The sequence below is a fragment of the Dama dama genome, chromosome 2 (genome assembly GCF_033118175.1).
Source record: "Dama dama isolate Ldn47 chromosome 2, ASM3311817v1, whole genome shotgun sequence".
Taxonomy (NCBI): domain Eukaryota; kingdom Metazoa; phylum Chordata; class Mammalia; order Artiodactyla; family Cervidae; genus Dama; species Dama dama.
Genome location: NC_083682.1, coordinates 9,843,185 through 9,859,924, shown reverse-complemented (window position 1 = coordinate 9,859,924; position 16,740 = coordinate 9,843,185). Strand labels below are relative to the sequence as shown.

At 50.9% G+C, this 16,740-nt stretch overlaps 1 protein-coding gene and 1 long non-coding RNA gene across 2 annotated transcripts; one reads left to right on the top strand and one right to left on the bottom strand.

Annotated features, from left to right (window-relative positions):
* Positions 1-1,962: 1,962 nt before the first annotated feature.
* On the top strand, positions 1,963-7,210 carry LOC133072526 (uncharacterized). The gene is made up of 2 exons (XR_009696758.1): positions 1,963-2,058; positions 6,943-7,210. It is a non-coding gene; the product is annotated as an uncharacterized LOC133072526 (long non-coding RNA).
* On the bottom strand, positions 7,134-16,598 carry EEF1G (eukaryotic translation elongation factor 1 gamma). Its single transcript, XM_061165841.1, has 10 exons — positions 16,444-16,598; positions 15,200-15,358; positions 14,462-14,525; positions 14,163-14,305; positions 13,520-13,663; positions 10,913-11,042; positions 10,495-10,708; positions 7,805-7,977; positions 7,593-7,717; positions 7,134-7,370 (listed from the first exon to the last, which is right to left on the bottom strand). Exons 1-10 carry the CDS (start codon positions 16,453-16,455, stop codon positions 7,212-7,214), a joined length of 1,323 nt encoding a protein of 440 aa, XP_061021824.1. The 5' UTR covers positions 16,456-16,598; the 3' UTR covers positions 7,134-7,211.
* Positions 16,599-16,740: the final 142 nt, after the last annotated feature.

Genomic DNA, 16,740 nt, shown 5'->3' with positions numbered 1-16,740 from the left:
CTTATAGAAATTTCTGCCACCCCTTCTCCTTCTGCCTACTGCTGTAGCCCCCACCTTTTTCACCCCTCTTCCCCAAGAGCTACCTTCATGGTGATCTTGTCTGACACTGCTGTAGGCTCCTTGTATGTCAGCCCATTTAATCCTCACACGCAGGAAGAAAATGGTCTGGGAGAGGGACAGTGATTTACCTAAAATCACATAACCTTCAGAAGCAGGACTGAAAGTTCCCATCCACATCTAAGCCCCAGGAGGGCAGGCATTGTTTGTTTTCTGCTGTGTACTCTGTGTCTACAGCAGTGGCTGGCACCTAGCAATCATGCCAGAACACTTTGCTGAAAAACTGAATGAATGAATGAATAAACTGCAGATATAACTGGCCCCAAAGCCCTTGCTCCTCTTCTTTTTTAAAATAATTTTTTTGGCCATGCATGTAGGATCTTAGTTCCTTGACCAGGGATCGACCCTGCACTGAGCCCCTTGCATTGGAAGCTTGGAGTCTTAACCAATGGCCCACCAGAGAAGTCCCCCCAAAGTTCTTGTTCTTTATACAACAGCATCCTGTACCCCACAAGTTTCCCCTCGCTCTCAGCCCCCACGTGTAGTTCTCTCATGGAGCTTTGCACAAACATTTACTGTGTCCAGCACTGGAACAGGGGTAGGTGATGGTGGTGGTACAGGTAACAGAGTCCTTGACAAGATGGAATCCCTGCCCCCAGGTGCTCAGTCCAGAAGGATCTAGCCTCTGATGCTACCCTACCTTGTACTGTGAGTCCCATGCTTTGGAAAAACTGGATGTCCTATTTTCTTCCAGATCTTTTATACCTATATCTTACTCCCCCTACAAAGACAGGCTATTTTTTAGTTAAAAGGAGTTCCCTCCATCTGAACATTGTTTCAGATTTCCCCATCAAAGTAAGGGCTACCCAGGAATCTGAGAGGACTTCAGCCTTCCTGCTGGTGCTTCACTGCCCTTCAGAAGCATCCCACACCACACAGTCCTCCAGACCCACTGGAAAAGCAAGGTCAGCTCTAGGACTCGTCATCACTGGGATACCCCAGCTTTGCCAGAAGTGCCACTCCCTCCCCGGGGGTTCCCTGATTTGTAGGTAGTATGTGTGTGATGAACCCTGGGCTCCTGTGTTGCCAGGCAACGTGCCTCTGTTTTGTTCTTATTATGCCTGTTTCCATAGCAACCACAAAGGGGCGCTCTGTGGGCAGGCCCCGTGCCAGGGGATTCCCCTTCCCTTTCCTTCTCCCCACAGTCCCCTTCTCTGAAATCAGTGCATGATGAGGAAGAAAAGATGCGACTGCTCTACGAGTCATCATGGCTTTTAAACTCTGACACCAGGAAGTGAAAGGTGCAGTCTGTTCGCCATCTCTTTGAAAGCAGACTTTTCGTCCAGTCGAGGGCTCTTTGGCATGTCAGCCTTAGGAGCACAGAAATTACTGTTACCCCTTCTTTGAGTCACGGGGCATTTCCCAGATCCCTTTCTCCACCTGGTACAACACACCAACTCAGACATGAGCATCCCTGCCAAGCACCAGGCCCTTCTCCATTCGCTTTCAATTCTTTGTAAAAATATATATTTATTTGGCTGCACCAGATCTTAGTTTCGGCATGTGAGATCTAGTTCCCTGATCAGGGATCGAAGCCGGGCCCCCTGCATTCGGAGAGCAGAGTCTTAGCCACTGGATCACCCGGGAAGTCTCTCACTTTTGATTCTTTATCATCTTCCCCAGTGGAGCAGCAAGCTTATTGGGTGATTCTGGGATCCAAACATTATTTTCTAAGCAATTCTCAAACTCCAAACTCAAACTCAACACAGGAAGCCGAGTCAACCCATCCTCCTCCAGCTCAATTCAAATCCCAGCCTGTATTTAAAGCTCAGGGTTCAAATAAGGAGTTCCTGAATTGCTCAGATCAGACAGCTGGGATACCGGAAACCCTCCCATTACACTCAGTCCTAATTGAGATCTTCAGGCCCAAGCAGAACCCAAGTTAAAGCTGATTAGAGAACAAGAGACAAGACCCAGGGCCCTGAGTAGAGAGACTGGGAGGTAAGAAGGCAAAGAAATGCTGTCCAGGCAAGTGAAGGGGGGGGGGAAGGGAGCACGGAGAGCGGGGCGGGAGGATGCAGGGTGACAACTGGATTCCTAGATGGCCCTGCGCTGTTGGGGCTAGGATGCTGGGGGAGCAAAAAGATAACAGGAAATGGGGACCCAGGATTAAGGGAAAGAAGTGGCAAAACAGGACTGAATGAGGCTGTCGAGGGAGGGAGGGAGGGAGAGAGAGAGAAAAAAAAAAAAAAAAAAAGCCCAAAGCTGAGCTAGGGACTGGGCGGACGGACTTGTAAACAGGAGCCGAGGGAGGGAGCTGGAATGAACGGGGCAGCCAACGCCCCAGCCAGCTCCCCTCCCCAGCAGGGAGCGGGGAGCGTGAGGGAGGCGCCGGGAGAGGGGAACACCAGTCTCCTTGCCCCTTTTTTGGACTCTGCCTTTCTCCCACACTTTCCAGATTCCTCTGCTTTCCCCCCAGTTCCCCAGGGAAGGGGAGACCAGCCCAGGCTTCTCTCTCTGTCCTCTGCTCACACTTCCCAAGTCCAGTTTAAGGGGATCAGACAGCGGGGAAGGAAGGGCCTAGGCTGCCCAGGGCCTGAGTCACCACATAGTTGAGGTTCCTGTCACCCGAAGTCCCGCCCCTGCTACACCCAGTGCCCTCTGCCCGCCGCCCCAGGGACTTGGATCGCTGGGGCTGACCCTGCCCTAGGACCTGCTCCACTTCCACGAGCCTTACTCGGGTCGGGGCTGTCCTTCTCTGGCTGATACCACCCTCTTCCTGGCTTCCGAAACCTAGAGTGCTTGTCCGCCACTTTTGGGGGGAGCACCCTTCTGCTCTTTTTTTTGGGAGCAAAAGTGACTCAGTTGAGCGGCTGCAAGAACTGTGGAAAGAGAAGCATGCGCCCCTGATAAGTCACTTCCCCTCTCTGGACTCCAGTTTCCTCTTGGGTTAAAGAAAGGGACTACGTGCTGTGGTCTCCCGGAGGTACATTCTGTAAGACTGAGTCAAAGAGATGGGGAATTGCTATTGAACACAGTGGGATAAAAGGGGTGTGTTTGCTAACCCCTGCCCTAACAGTAGGAGTAGGCGGGGCACAGGCACCGGCAAGGCCACTGTAGGGCAACCAACACCCCAGGCAATTCGGTGACTCAGGTCCCCGCACAGAGGGTGACAGGCAGGAAGGCACCCCCTGCTCCCCTGTGAGTCAGGGAAATGCAGATCTCCGTGGAGAATGACCAGCCAAGGTCCCGCTATGACCAACTCTCCCTTACAACCTAGAAAGCTTCCAATCCCAGTGTGGGCCCCCGAGTCCCTTTGATGAGTGCCCTAACCTCCCTGACCCGGCTCCCACTCCTCCTGCCTGGCCTTGGCAAGCCCTCTGCCTTCCACTCCATAGCCCTCCCTACCCTCCAATGGCTCCCCTGTCCTGCCATGTCCCCTCGCTTACCCCTTGGCTCTGCCCATCCTCACTATCCACCCCCATCCTGGCAGAGCCAGCCAGATGATTGCAAAAGGGCTGAGCCAGCGGGAGAGGCCCTCATATGACAGCTGTTCCTGCTGCGGAGGGGAGGGGGCAGCTGGAAGTAGAGGGAGGCACATTCCACGGGAGATCTGATCAGAAATAGCCCCAAACCCTGAATGACCATCCAGCTCCGGCCCAGTGCAAAGCCTGCCCATTGTGTAAAACAAAGTAAGGTCAACAGGCTGTCTTCGGAATCCCGAGGAAATTAGGAAAACAAAAGCGGGTGGTTACAGCAGGGGAGTGGGCTACAAGAATGAAAAAAATCCAGGAACGTCTAGAGATCCAGGGTCACGAAGGATACTTTTGCCATTGACCCAGCCCCACCTGCCCAAGACATTCTCCCTCTTCTAAGAGAGTCAAGTGAATTTAGGGTTACTCTCCAGCAACCGCCATCACCCGCCACGCCACCCATCCCTTGGGTGCCGAGGTCCTGGGACACCCCAGTCATTCCACTGGAGTAAAACACAGCCTCCTCTGGGAGCTAGGCCAGCCTGATCAGAGCAGACAGACAGGAGCAGGTGGCACAGTCTCTCTAACCTTTCTGGAGCGCCAGTATTTTAGCTCCACAGCATTAAGCAGAGAATAAAGACAGTGGATACCCCCAGAGTGACATTCTAACATACAGAGAACTGATCAAATCACGTGGGGGAAGTTCCAGTGTCCTGGAGGTACCACTGATGGGGTGAACCAGGGAAGCCACACTCACCCAGGAAAACCCCTTTGATGTTTGGAAGTTAAGTTTGCATTCTGAGGACATGCCATGAAAGGTTGCCATGAAAACCACGGTATCAGTTTCAGAAATGACTGGGTGGAGTCTTCAAAGCACTTCATGCCTCTCCCTTCAACATTCTAGACCCTTCCCCCACCCTTCAAAAGGGGAACTGGCACACTTGGGGCATGTGGGCAGCTGGTGGGGTGGGCCCGACCCAGTGTGAGCAGCAGCTGTCCAGCTCCAGCTCCAACCAGGACACGAGGAAAAGATAATCTAGGTCTTTCTTGGAAGAACTTTAAAGGCTTTTGACTTTTTTAATAAGTGACTTAAGCAGAAGCACCAACAAAGCTAAAATAAATAGCTGCTTTGACCAGTATCTACTGGTTTATCTACAAGCTAAACCAAGACTCGGCCTCCCATTGACACTCTAGCCTCTGTAAAGATTTTATCTGCAAAGGCACCTCTTGAGCCCTGGCCCCCTCTCCAGTTTCTCACCCTCTCTTTCTGGAGGCGCTGAGAATCTGTCCAGTAAGCGGATGAAACAGTCTCCTCTTTCCCCCATCCTATCCCTTTTCTCCAAGACCCTGCCCTGTCCTCAGCTCTCGACCCACTCGGAGCGCCCAAATCCTTTTCCACCCCGCGACCCCAGCGCCTGCCGGTCTGAGCCGCACCCTAGGCTCGAGGATGCCAGCTCCCGCGCGAGCCTCCGGCACGTCGCGAAAGTGACGACTCTGCCACGGGAGACGTCCCCACCGCGCCAGCTCTCACTGGCTGCGGGTGGCGAGCTGGGTGGGGCCGGGAGCACCCACGCCCCGCGCCGGGAGGGGAGGGGGGAAGGGGCGGGGCTGCAGCGCGGAGGGCGAGGTTGGGGGTGGGGGGGCGCCCAGCTGGATCCTGTAGGGCCCGAGTCCCCAGCCTAAGGCGGTGCGGTGACTCAGGGCTCCCCGGGGCTGGGTGGGGACCGAACCAGCTACAGATGTATTCCCCCTTACCCCGCCCCACATCTGCCGCTAGAAACTCCTGCGGTTCATCTCTTTCGAGCCCACCCCTGCAGGGCAGAGGCCCTCATGTCTCACCCCGCCTCCCCCTGGAAGGCCAACAGCAAGCCTTCTAGAGGCCACAACCCCCTCCCTTCGGGCCTCCCACCCCACCTCCGGCTTGCGGGCCCTAGCCCTCCCCCAGGCGCAGGCCTGGCCTCCTCCTCCAACCTGGCCGTACTCCTCGGCACCAAACCGCCGAGTTAGAGGCGCTGGAGGCAGGACGTGTGGATGAGTCACTCTTCCTGCAGTCTGAGGGAGGCTGGGAGGCGGTCCAGGCCCCCCACGCCAGAACTCCGCTGTCCACGTGGGCTGCCCAGGCCCGCCGCAGCCCGAGCTGCGGCCCACCCAGCGGAACCGCCGCCGCTTTCCCGGGGCCTCTCAGGCTAGCCCCTTCAAACCTACCTGCTCGGCTCGATTTCTCCTGCCTCAGTCTCCAAGGTCCTGGGAAGATAAAGGGTACCAGAACGGTCGGGAAGATTACACAAGACAAGGAGCAGGGGATGTGGAGGGAAATGGAATCCGGGAGGGGAGTTTGACAGGTTCTGTGAGGCCCCAGCAACCAGCCTAGGGCTCACGCTGGCCTGCACCTAGCACTCTTAGATCCTATCCTAGAGGAGCCCAGAATATTCAGAAGCAAGACAGGTAGCAGATTTGGATCCAACTCAAGACAGAGCTGCCAGGGAGCAAAGTCTGAGCAAGAATCAACCCATCCTCACCCAGCTGGATTCCAAATCGCAATCTTCCCAATCATCTACTCACAGAATCCCAACTGCAGTCAAGGTCCTAGCTCAATTAGTCCTACCCCCTTAAAACTACCAGCCTGTACCCACCTGTACCAGGAAAGATCACTGTGTTCCCCTCCCTACCCAAGAATCCCCTTCTTTGTGCCTGGCCTAAAAGGGATGGGGAAAAAAATAACCAGCTACCTACAACCTGGAGACAAGACTCACGACTTTCTGCATATGCCTCAAAATGTGAACCAAACCAGGTTTCCAAATTCACCTGAGCTGTTAAATTTACAGGGAGAATCTCCATAATGCTCTTCACAAGACACAGAAAAGACCATCAGAGAAGGGCAACTTATCTCTGAAAAGGGTGTAATAAAAATTAAGCTCAAAGGAGAAAAAAAAAACAACCAGCACTGGTCTGAGCAGGGTTGTTAAATGACATTTATGACTGCTCTACATTCCAGGAAGCAGCAGGGTGCGTTTATGGTACAGGCTCCAGGGACACCCACTGGGCTCAAAATTCTGCCTCCACCACCTAAGACGTGTGATCACAGGCAAGTTAGTTAAATCTTGGAACCCCACTTCCTTGTGAGAAAGTAGGGATACCCCAGAGACGCTCTGCTGCCAAGTTGGGCCCACAGGCCAGTTATCTGTTCCAAGGAGTCTGTGCCTCGTCTTGTTGTTGGTCTGAAGTGTTAAAACTGATTCTTGGGAATGGCTGCGGCCCCACCCGGCAGCGGCGGGGAGGCGTGTTAAGTGGCTGTGCGTGCTGCGCTCTCCCCCCACCAGCAGGTAGTCTCCCCCTCACGGGGGAGGGTCTGGAATTAGGTAGTTACAAAGCCCCATGTCACCACCTCCTAACTACATCCAATCTTTCCCAGCTAGGCTAGAAGATGGTCATCACGGGAGAAGCAACGCAGTAAACAGAAACTGAGGAGCGGCTTCTCTGCTCTTCTTAAGACTTCTCTCCTGCGCAGGGAGGTCCCGCAGGCACGGACAGAACCCTGCTCCAGCACATCTACTCCCCTTCGAAGAAGCCATCACCCACAAAGGAGGCAGCACAGGGAAGGGCTCAATGTTCAGTTTCCTTTAATGACCCCCATTCTCCCCGAAGGGCAGGTGCAGGCGGCTGGGCAATGGCAAGAGGTGTTCACTTGAAGATCTTGCCCTGATTGAAGGCTTTGCCCACATGCTGGAAGGCCCCTTCCCAGCAAAAGTATTCTCGAACCAGAGTCTGGGTCTCCTCGCTGCTGGGATCCAGTTTCCGCCATGTGTATGACTCGTAGTCCACCTGCCAATCTGGACTCAGCTGGGGAGAAAAAGTCAGGTAAGAAGCATGTGGTCAGGTTATCGGACACTGTCCCACACCTGTTACTTCCAGCTCAGACACCCATCATCAGAGCCCAGGACGCCTGTGAACATGACTGCTCTTTCATGGACACATTCCTTGAAGTCTCCAGGACGCCCTCTGACTCAGGAACATGAGTGCATTTCCCAAATCCTCGCCCCACCTCCCCTGCACCTTCCTTACCGGAAAAGCAAGCTCCTGGCCTCGAAAGACCCAGACCCCAGAAATGGAGCTGCTATTGTTGGTTCCAAAGAGAATGACACTGGCAAAGGCATTCTTCCTCAGTTTGTCCAATCGCTGGAACATTCCTGAAGGGGAAGAAGAACATTCAGCCTTTGAAATCACATCGCCCACTACCGTGGCCTTCCTTCCTCCCCCCAGAGCCATCCTCTCACCAGTGATTAGGTTGCAGCTCATGAAGGTCTGGGTGAGCTCTTCAGGGAAGCGATACTCAGAGTACCACAGGGACCAGCCATCCTTATCAAAGTGATCCCAAAAGTACGGCAGCGCCACAGAGAGCGTATCCTCGTTGGAGTACTTGCGCTTAAATTCATCCAACACAAAGGTACTGCACGGAGGGAATAAAGCAAGGAAGTCAAGGTGGGGAAGGTCCTACTGAGGCAACAGATGTCGCCAGGCTGAAAGAAGCTAAGGGTGTTTTCACTCCAACCTACTGCTTTACAGGAAGTCACTGGATTGGCAGATGTGTATCTCCTCAAGGGAGGAGAGCTGAGGGGTATGAGAGGGGCCCAGGGCAGCTAGGCACATGGTATGCGAAGCCCGGGGTGGGTGGGGCCCAGGAGGGCCCCAGGACCATCTGCCCCGAGAGAAAGGCGTGGCGAGCTGCTGCCCCCTGGTGGAGACTCACAGCAAGAACTCCTCTTTTTTCCCGTCTGGCCCCTCCCAGGGCTCCTCTCCATGAGTCACACTTGGTTCCTGACTCACCCAAGTCGCTGCCCACCGCCCCACCCCCATCACACAGGCCTCTTCGGGTTACACACACTACAATATGACAGCAATGTAAGAGATGAATGTTTTCAAAGTGCCTCCACGCCAAATCCTACACCCGCGTCCTTTAGTTCCTCTGCCCAGAAACAAGTTCAGGTGCTGAAAACACCCCAGGTGGTCTCTGAAGCAATCTAGCACAGGGACAGACACCAAGGATGCCAGCACCAGTATCAGTATAGGAGAGGTGTCTCCCACCGTGGTAAGCAGGGCTTCCGTTTTGTTTTTCTTCAATTATAAAAATAGATGCTGACTGAAGATCACTTGTGATGCGTTAATATTTTAATGTATTTCCCGTTGGTGGTGTTCCAAAGATGCAGCATGTAGTTCTGTGCCTTACACAATTTGTTCATTGCCTGGTTATTGAGAATGTTTTGCAAATGTTTTAATGGCTAAATGATTTTCTACTGCATGAATGTGACACAGATCTCTTAAACACCCTTATACTGAAGTTTAACTTGTTCAATTATTAGTATAAATAAGTCGTCAAACCCTACAGTCAGAGACTGTTACCATCCCTCCTTTTATAAACAAATATGGTTAAGTAGTGTGACTTGCTCACTGTTATAATATAGCCAAGAACTGTCTTTTAACCCTAGGATCTTCCCAAATGCACATCAGAGACCTCATTTGAGGGGCTTTACTGCCTCAACCACCTCAGAAGTGGAGCTGGGGAGTTTTCTTTCACTTCTTCCTGAACTGTCTGAACTTTATAAACTCTATTATTCATGACCATGTGTCCATTTCTCCCCCTAAACTGAACACAGGCTCTAAACAGCTCCTGAAACAAGCTAAAGTTAACTCTGAACTCATCTGAGTCTTATCTGTCCGTCTCTGAAGACATCCCCTTTAAGAATCCTGGGGAAAAGCATCTGGGCAGCTCAGGAGAGCACCATGGTAATGCAACCAACATGTATGAATAGACATGCCAAAACAGTAACAAAGAATGCGCAGTTTACTAAAGATTAATGTTTACTGCCGGATTTATTTTCTGCCCAGTGTACAGACCCAAAATATGTGAATGTCTCCAGCTAATAATTAACAGTATCTATGTTACAATAGCGTATACAGTTTGGGTTGGTTATCACATACCAAAAATGCTGCTCGCTCCTGACCTGACCTTGTGCTAAAAGGTTCAGAAACACATCTTTAAAGAGCAGCTGTTAGGAGCCTCTTGTATGAAGTGCCTGGTAGGAAGAAATCTCAGCTACAGCCCAAGTTGGTCCCCAAATTGGAAAGCAGCGGTTTCTTATGGCAACTATCCAGTCCCATGTTTGTCGTTTATAACCGCACATACTTCTTATGCCCACCACCAGTGTACTCCTTCATCCTATGTACAAACCACTACAAAATGGGGACGTCAAACAATCCTGCATCCCAAAGTGACAAGACAGATGGCTTTGGGAAAGGCAGAGTGAGTGGGCAAGAAAAACAGAAAACAGAACTAAGTGATGTGACTACAGGAAAGACATTTCTCATATTGCTTGAAACTCTAATACGGTGACTTAGAGCAGTGGCTGAAGAAAGATATGGTTCTAAAAATCTCCCCTCTACTGTATTCTTTCTTCCAAGAACCCTACACAGTTGCCCACCTCATCTGCCTCTTTCTCCTTGAGGGGTTTAACTCCCTTCATCTGGGAAACAACCAGACAAGCACTATATAGCTATAGTCATCATTGTTTCTCTTAGTGAGCAATTTTGATACAGGCCGGTGCAGCAAAAAGACAATCAAAGGCTACTGATGTGGTGTCTGCTGCCTCAGCAAAGCCAGCCCAGCAGAGCCGATGCAAGGCGCCTCTCCATCTTCGTCCTTCCTGCACCCCTCGATGTACCAGTTCCTAGCCATCTCAAACCTTGACAAGTGCACCCAAGACCAAACAAGTCACCAGCAAGTCACCTCCACACCAAATTCTGGGCCCATCTGCTTTCTTTGCCAGAAAGAAGTTCTGATATTCTCAAATATCAGATGCACTAGAAACTTGCTTTCTTTTTGAAAATTCACCCATCTGTTGTTGATAAGCAACTCAGTTTTGTATGGACAACCTAAAATCCTGGGCCCCAAGCCCTCCAACATCCATACCTCTTGGGCAGATGGGCAAAGGGATCCTTGGCCTTCGGCTCAGCAGCCAGCGCCTGCTCACATTCATCCAGCTCCTCCTCAGGAGCAGGGGCGGCTGCCTTCTTCTCCTCTTTGCCCTCCTTCCGCTCCACCTGGGGCTTCGGCTTCTCTTCTCGAGAACCTTTCTCCTTCCGTGGGGTGTCCTTTTTAGGCTGGCTCTCTGCAAACTTTTTAGCTGATGCAAAAGACAAGGAGAAAAGTCAGCGTCTGGCCTCTTTCCACATCCCTCCCAAACCAGGTACAAGCACAGTAATGGGAGGAAAACTGCTGGAGGCGCCAAGTAAGGGATCCAGATGAACCCAGACAGGAAATCAAGGGGTTAAGACTGAGCAAATCAGTCCCCTGATCCTGCCTGCATGTTCCCCAATCTCAGACTTACCATCAAACTGGGCCATTTTCTCACAGAGTTTCACCTCTCCCAAGACAGCCCGGAACTGGGGCTGGTTAATGCAGGTGAGGAACCAGCGGTTGGTGTTAGGGAAGGCCTGGCGGAAAGAAGGCTCCAGAACCTGCCAGGGTGCGAGAAGTCAGTGGAGGGAAACATCCTGATGTGCCTGAGACAGAGCAGGAAACCCATGCTTCTGTCTACACTGAAGCTTCAGCTCCCTTTCAGCCCCCAGACACCAGCTTTCCCAGGAGGGCTATGCCCACCTACCTTACTGGTCTCTCTCTAGCAGCCCAATTCGGTTTAATGGATGCTGGTCCCACCGCCCAATCACTATGCACAGACTTGGCAGGAATACTTAAAATCATCCCTTACTCCTTTTACAAAGCTATTCATACCTACAATTTCATGAGTCAGTAAAATTGAAAAGGCTGGGACCAACAGAGGGCTACCAACTACTCCCTCTACCAAAAGAGTAACAAAAACTATCTACATGAACTGATATGTGAGAAATACACGTATCATCAAAGTTCAGAAAGTAAATATTTGACAGCAAAAAAAGTATTTTCTTTCAGAAAGACAGTCCTTAAACTCAGCTTCATGAAAAATTCATTTACCGTTGTTTCCATTTACCAAGATCAGAGGGAAAACAATCCCATCATGGCCACATCACCATCACTTCTGTAGTGCTGGTTCTCAAATCCTACCCCACAACTTCCAAGCTACATGCCCTTGGCGGGTTACATTTCTCTCGCCCACACAACATGCTAAGACTCACTAAGATGGTCCTCATTAGGCCTTGGCACAGGCTCTGACAAGAGTAGGTGCTTGTTTCTTTGCGGTTATCACGTTACTATTCTGGACCAGCATCGGTTCAAGAACTGCTGTTTAGGACCAGCAATGTGCCATCCATCTTCTTTAACCCAGTAACCTCAATGGTGATTATTACTACTTTGGTTTTACAGATTCCATGAGGAGAAGAAGACTAATGGAGTTCACATACACAGCCCCCTCCCACAGCCACCCCCCAAAACAACCAATGAGTACTGAAGCCAAGAACTATTCCAAGTTCTGCCTCCAAAGATCCTAATGCTGAAGCCGCCACCCCTACCTCTGTCTTCACAACTAAACATAAACAGGCTGCCCTAGAAACATGGGAACAAACTAAACATAACAGCTGCCAAACAGAAATTAAGGGCGACAGAAGAGTACTGAACTTCTCAAGAGGGGAAGCAGTTGCGATGTAAGAAGATAGGGTTAGGGGGTCCACATTAAAAGAGAACCAGGGATGACTTTCTCAACATAAGAACAGTTATTTGTGGCCCAAGCCATTCTGCGATCTGAATCTGGCTATAATACTTGTCTTTGAACAGGTCATAGTAATTAATGATCATAAGGGCTTCCCTGGTGGCTTAGTGGCAAAGAATCCACCTGCAATGCAGGAGTTCAATCCCTGGGTCAGGAAGATATCCTGGAGGAGGGCATGGCAACCCACTCCAGTATTCTTGCCTGGAGAATCCCATGGACAGACGAGCCTGGTGGGCTACAGTCTGTGGGGTTGCCAAAGTCAAATACAACTTAGCAACTAAACCATCAAAGGAATAAAAGATCACAGGAACAAAAGATTACAGAAAGAGAAGTAACAACAGCAAAGATATTATATCAGTAGCAAAGACTCCCAATCTTGTTTCAACGATAAAGATTAGCCTAAAGCCTTCAACTACCGGATCAACTGGAACCAAAGGAGCAATGATATTGGCACTTTCTGACCCTTGTGACTTCAATTAAGGTGAAAACCATTAGCCATCCAAGCCCCTTCATGAGTATGTGTGTGCGTGCGTGCTCAGTCACGTTTGACTCTTGTGACCCTATGGACTATAGCTCACCAGACTCCTCTGTCCATGGGATTTCCCAGACAAGAGTATTTGGGTGGGTGGCCATTTCCTTCACCTTAGCTTGAAACTTCTCCAATTTTGCTGTTAGAATAGACACCTGGTGTTTTCCTTACCTGCTACAAGTAGTAATAAACCCTTCTTTGTCCTGCTCAACGCCCCTCAAGAGGCAAGCCCACTTTTCCAGTAACAGTGGTCCTCAATTAAGACTAGCTGTTGGGGCTTCCCTGGTGGCTCAGGGGTAAAGAATCCACCTGCCAATGCAGGGCACAAGGGTTCGAGCCCTGATCCAGGAAGAGCCCACATGTCACAGAACAACTATAGCTTTGCGCTACAACTATTCTAGAGCCTGGAGCTACAACTACTAAAGCCCACACTCAGAGCCTGTGCTCTGCAACCAGAGAAGTCACTGCAATGAGAGGTCTGCACACCACGACGCAGAGGAGCCCCTGCTCATCGCAACTAGAGAAAAGCCAAGGAAGCAATGAAGACCCAGCACAGCTATTAACAACAACAAACAAAGATCCTGCATGCCCAGCTAACACGTAGCACAATTAGATAAATAAACAAATAAATACTTTAAAAAAAAAGGACTAGCTGTCACCTCAGACCCTCTCACATCAGCAAAATACAGGCAACCTGGCAGACTTGTCACTTTGTTTCTAACCTTCACCTACCCCCTGCCAACCTGATTCTTTATAAATTTCACCTGTTTATAAAGCCACAACAGGGTGCAGACAACTGTGATGTCAGCCAGCGTCACGCGTTCGCCCACCAGAAAAGTCCTCGTCTTCAAGTGAGCATCCAGCAGCCCCAGAATTCGCCTCACCTCCTCCTTTGCATTCTCTGTGGCCTATTGATTTAAAATGATCAGACTCAGCAGTGGGTAGCAAGCCCTGTCCCTGCCCTTCTCCCCCAATAACAGAACCAAGATAGCTATTCCACTAAGTCCTGGCTCACTGCAAATGAAGCCCTCAATGTTAAATTTCTTCAGGGTGCAGTGTGGCTTCATTTCACACTGTACTAATCACAGTCAACACATCTTTGAATTTTAGAAGTCACCTTAGAGGTCATCTGGTCTAACTATACTCCCTTACCATCTGATACAATCTTTTTACAGCAGAAATCTCTGGTCTGTCCACTCAGACCTCCCACCTGCACTGGGTCTGTTAGAAAAAGAGTCCAGATACCATCAAGAGCCCAGCGCTTCCCAGCACTCCCAGCTTACATCCCAAAGATTAGGTATTTGCTATTTAGGTGTTCTTGGCATCGCCCTTCCTATTCCTTCCTCCCGGATGCTCAGGAGCTGATGCCACCCCGGCCCGTGGTCTCCCCCAAGCTCCAAGGCTCACCTGCTTGTTGTGGTGCATGATGCCCAGGGTAGGGAACACCCAGGTGCTGGCTGGTGGCACTATGTCGCTATCAGCAAAGCTCACCCACTGCACCACCTGCGCTGCTGCCTCGGGAGTACTTCCCCGCAGCTCCTCGTTGCTCACTGCAGAGGCAGAACATGAAGGTCAGGACTCTGGGGTTATGCCAAGACCAGTCCAGGTGCCTGGAAATTCCTCTCCTTGTCCACTCCAGCTCCCCCATCCTCCCCTACGCCTCGCCACCTCCAGACCCTCCCACTCCCACAGTCACTGCAGATTACCATAGTAGGCAATGGCGTTGCTCTCGAACACACAGAATCCATCGTCACCCTCAAAGGCTGGAACCTGGTGACAAAACAGTCAAAAGTAAAATACACAGCAGTTTCTCACTAGTCAAGTCCAGGAGGCTCAACTGTTTTGAATAGTTTTTATATAAGGCTGATATCCCTTGCTAATCCAACTCTTAATACTATCTGAAACTCAAGAACCAAAACTACATGACTAACTTGCTATCCCCTACAATGTGAACCCACATAAGAAACCCCCCAAATTTAGATATTATTAGATATTTGTACGTAATTCCTCAATCAAATAAGCAAAAGGCAAGAAACCAAGTCCTCTACTGCAGTCTATATTATCCAGAGTATTACCACGTACTGCCCCACTGGACTTGACTTAATGATTATTCATCTACCTCCGTAAGCCTCTTGGGGCAAGAATTTCATTCACAGCATATTATCTGACCTATTGATATTTGCACTGAAATCAGTCAAAATTCATTCAGTCTGCCTCAAAGAAGCTTGTGAGTTTTACAGGAAATCACTGAAGAATTCTGTACTATTTTTAACAACAATCACCATTAGCTCAAAATAAAAGTTTTTTTAAGTCTCTGAAGTGTAGGGAAAAAAAATAACATGAAAAGATCCTATTTAAAGATGGAAGCCATTTTCAGAGTGATGGCTTCTCAGTTCTCCTTGGGTTCTCAGGACCAAAGGCCCCTCTTCCACTTCCCTACTCACCTTGCCAGCAGGAAATTTACGGAGAAATTCGGGGGTGCGGTTGGTTTGGCCAAAATGGAAGTGGGGTGGTGCGGAGAGCACGCGGACCTGAGCCCCGCTGTACTGAGCGGCAATGAGGGCCTTAAAGGCCCTCCAGTTTTCAGGGTACGTGTACAGGGTCTGTGGGGAAAAGACGCGGAACAAAAACATTAATGACTAGAAAGGTCCCAGTCCTAAAGGTTTCCGGGGAATGACTTCCCTGAGTAATCCCAATCCGTTTCACCTCACTCCCTCTGGTGAACCAAGTTAGTTCTTCCGTGTCTGCTGTCAAGTGTAACCAGAGTCCCCTGAAATACCGAGGACAGAACTACACACCGACTGCTAAATAAAGCTTGTTGACAGATTTGACCTTCTCTAAGGACGTCTCTAGAAGCATTCTCTTCCCCTCAAATATATTTTCAAGAAATACAGAACTTCTAAGTCCCTCAAACTCCATCTGCCAACAAATACACAGCCCTCCCTTCCCAGAGCCCTTGTTCATTCATTCGTGGTTCCCGAGTGCCTGACTACTCTACTGCTGAGCCGCTCACCCTTCAGAAGTATCACCCTTGTTTCCAAGACTCACACATCGACCAAGACATTTCCGAGCCCCCTCCGAATAGCCACGGGAACCGAATGGCATCTTAAATCAACTCGGTCTCCCTAAAAACCCTTTCATTTCTTGTCACGCATTCCATCTCTCCTGTCCCGCAGTGAGTTCTCCGGGTTGCCTTCTCCCCTTCTATTAACCTGGCCAGAGAGGTCCAATTGGCCTGACTTCCCTGTCCGGAGACTCTTCTCGCTCCCAAAACCTCGCCGGTGGACCACCCTTAACCGTGGCCAGCCGTACCTACCCATAAAGACCCTCCTCTTCGCCCTGTCCCTCCTGTTGCCCCACAAAACGGTCGCAAAAGTTTTGCCAACCTGCCCGGATCCCACGTCTCGAGGCGGCAATGAACCCGAACTGCTTTATCAAGCTCCAGACTGCCAGAATCTGGCATCCCTTTTCTCCTCTACCCCAGACCCTTCCACCTCTTCGGCCTCCCAGAACCCTAGCCTCAGTTCCCCTCTGGGGCCTGGAGGCCCTACTCTCAAACAGTACGATCTCTAAACCCCGGATCAGTTCCTGACTCAGCTGCAGAACCCCTCTGACCCCGGCTGAGCCCGCTCAGGCAGAGGATGGCGTCGGATAGGATGACCTGTATCGCCAGAGCCGGCAAACTTACCCCAGCCGCCATGGTGATTCCGCAGAGAAAGGGGGTGGGGTTCTCCGCGCTGCCGCAAAGTAAGTCGTCAGGGAGAGAAGGGAGGGGGGAAAGGGGAGAGCCGTGGAGAAACAGCAGCCGGAAAGCGAGGACGGCATAGAAGGCTTACGCACGACAGTTCGGTATCCCGCAGCAGCTGAATGGAAAAAGAAGTGGGTGGGGCCAGCTGGCTAGCGCGGAAAAAACTCGCGCCTGCGCAGTGGGGGATGGCCAATCCGAGTCGGGACGTGGAGGTAGACCGCGCGGAGACGCTGAGTC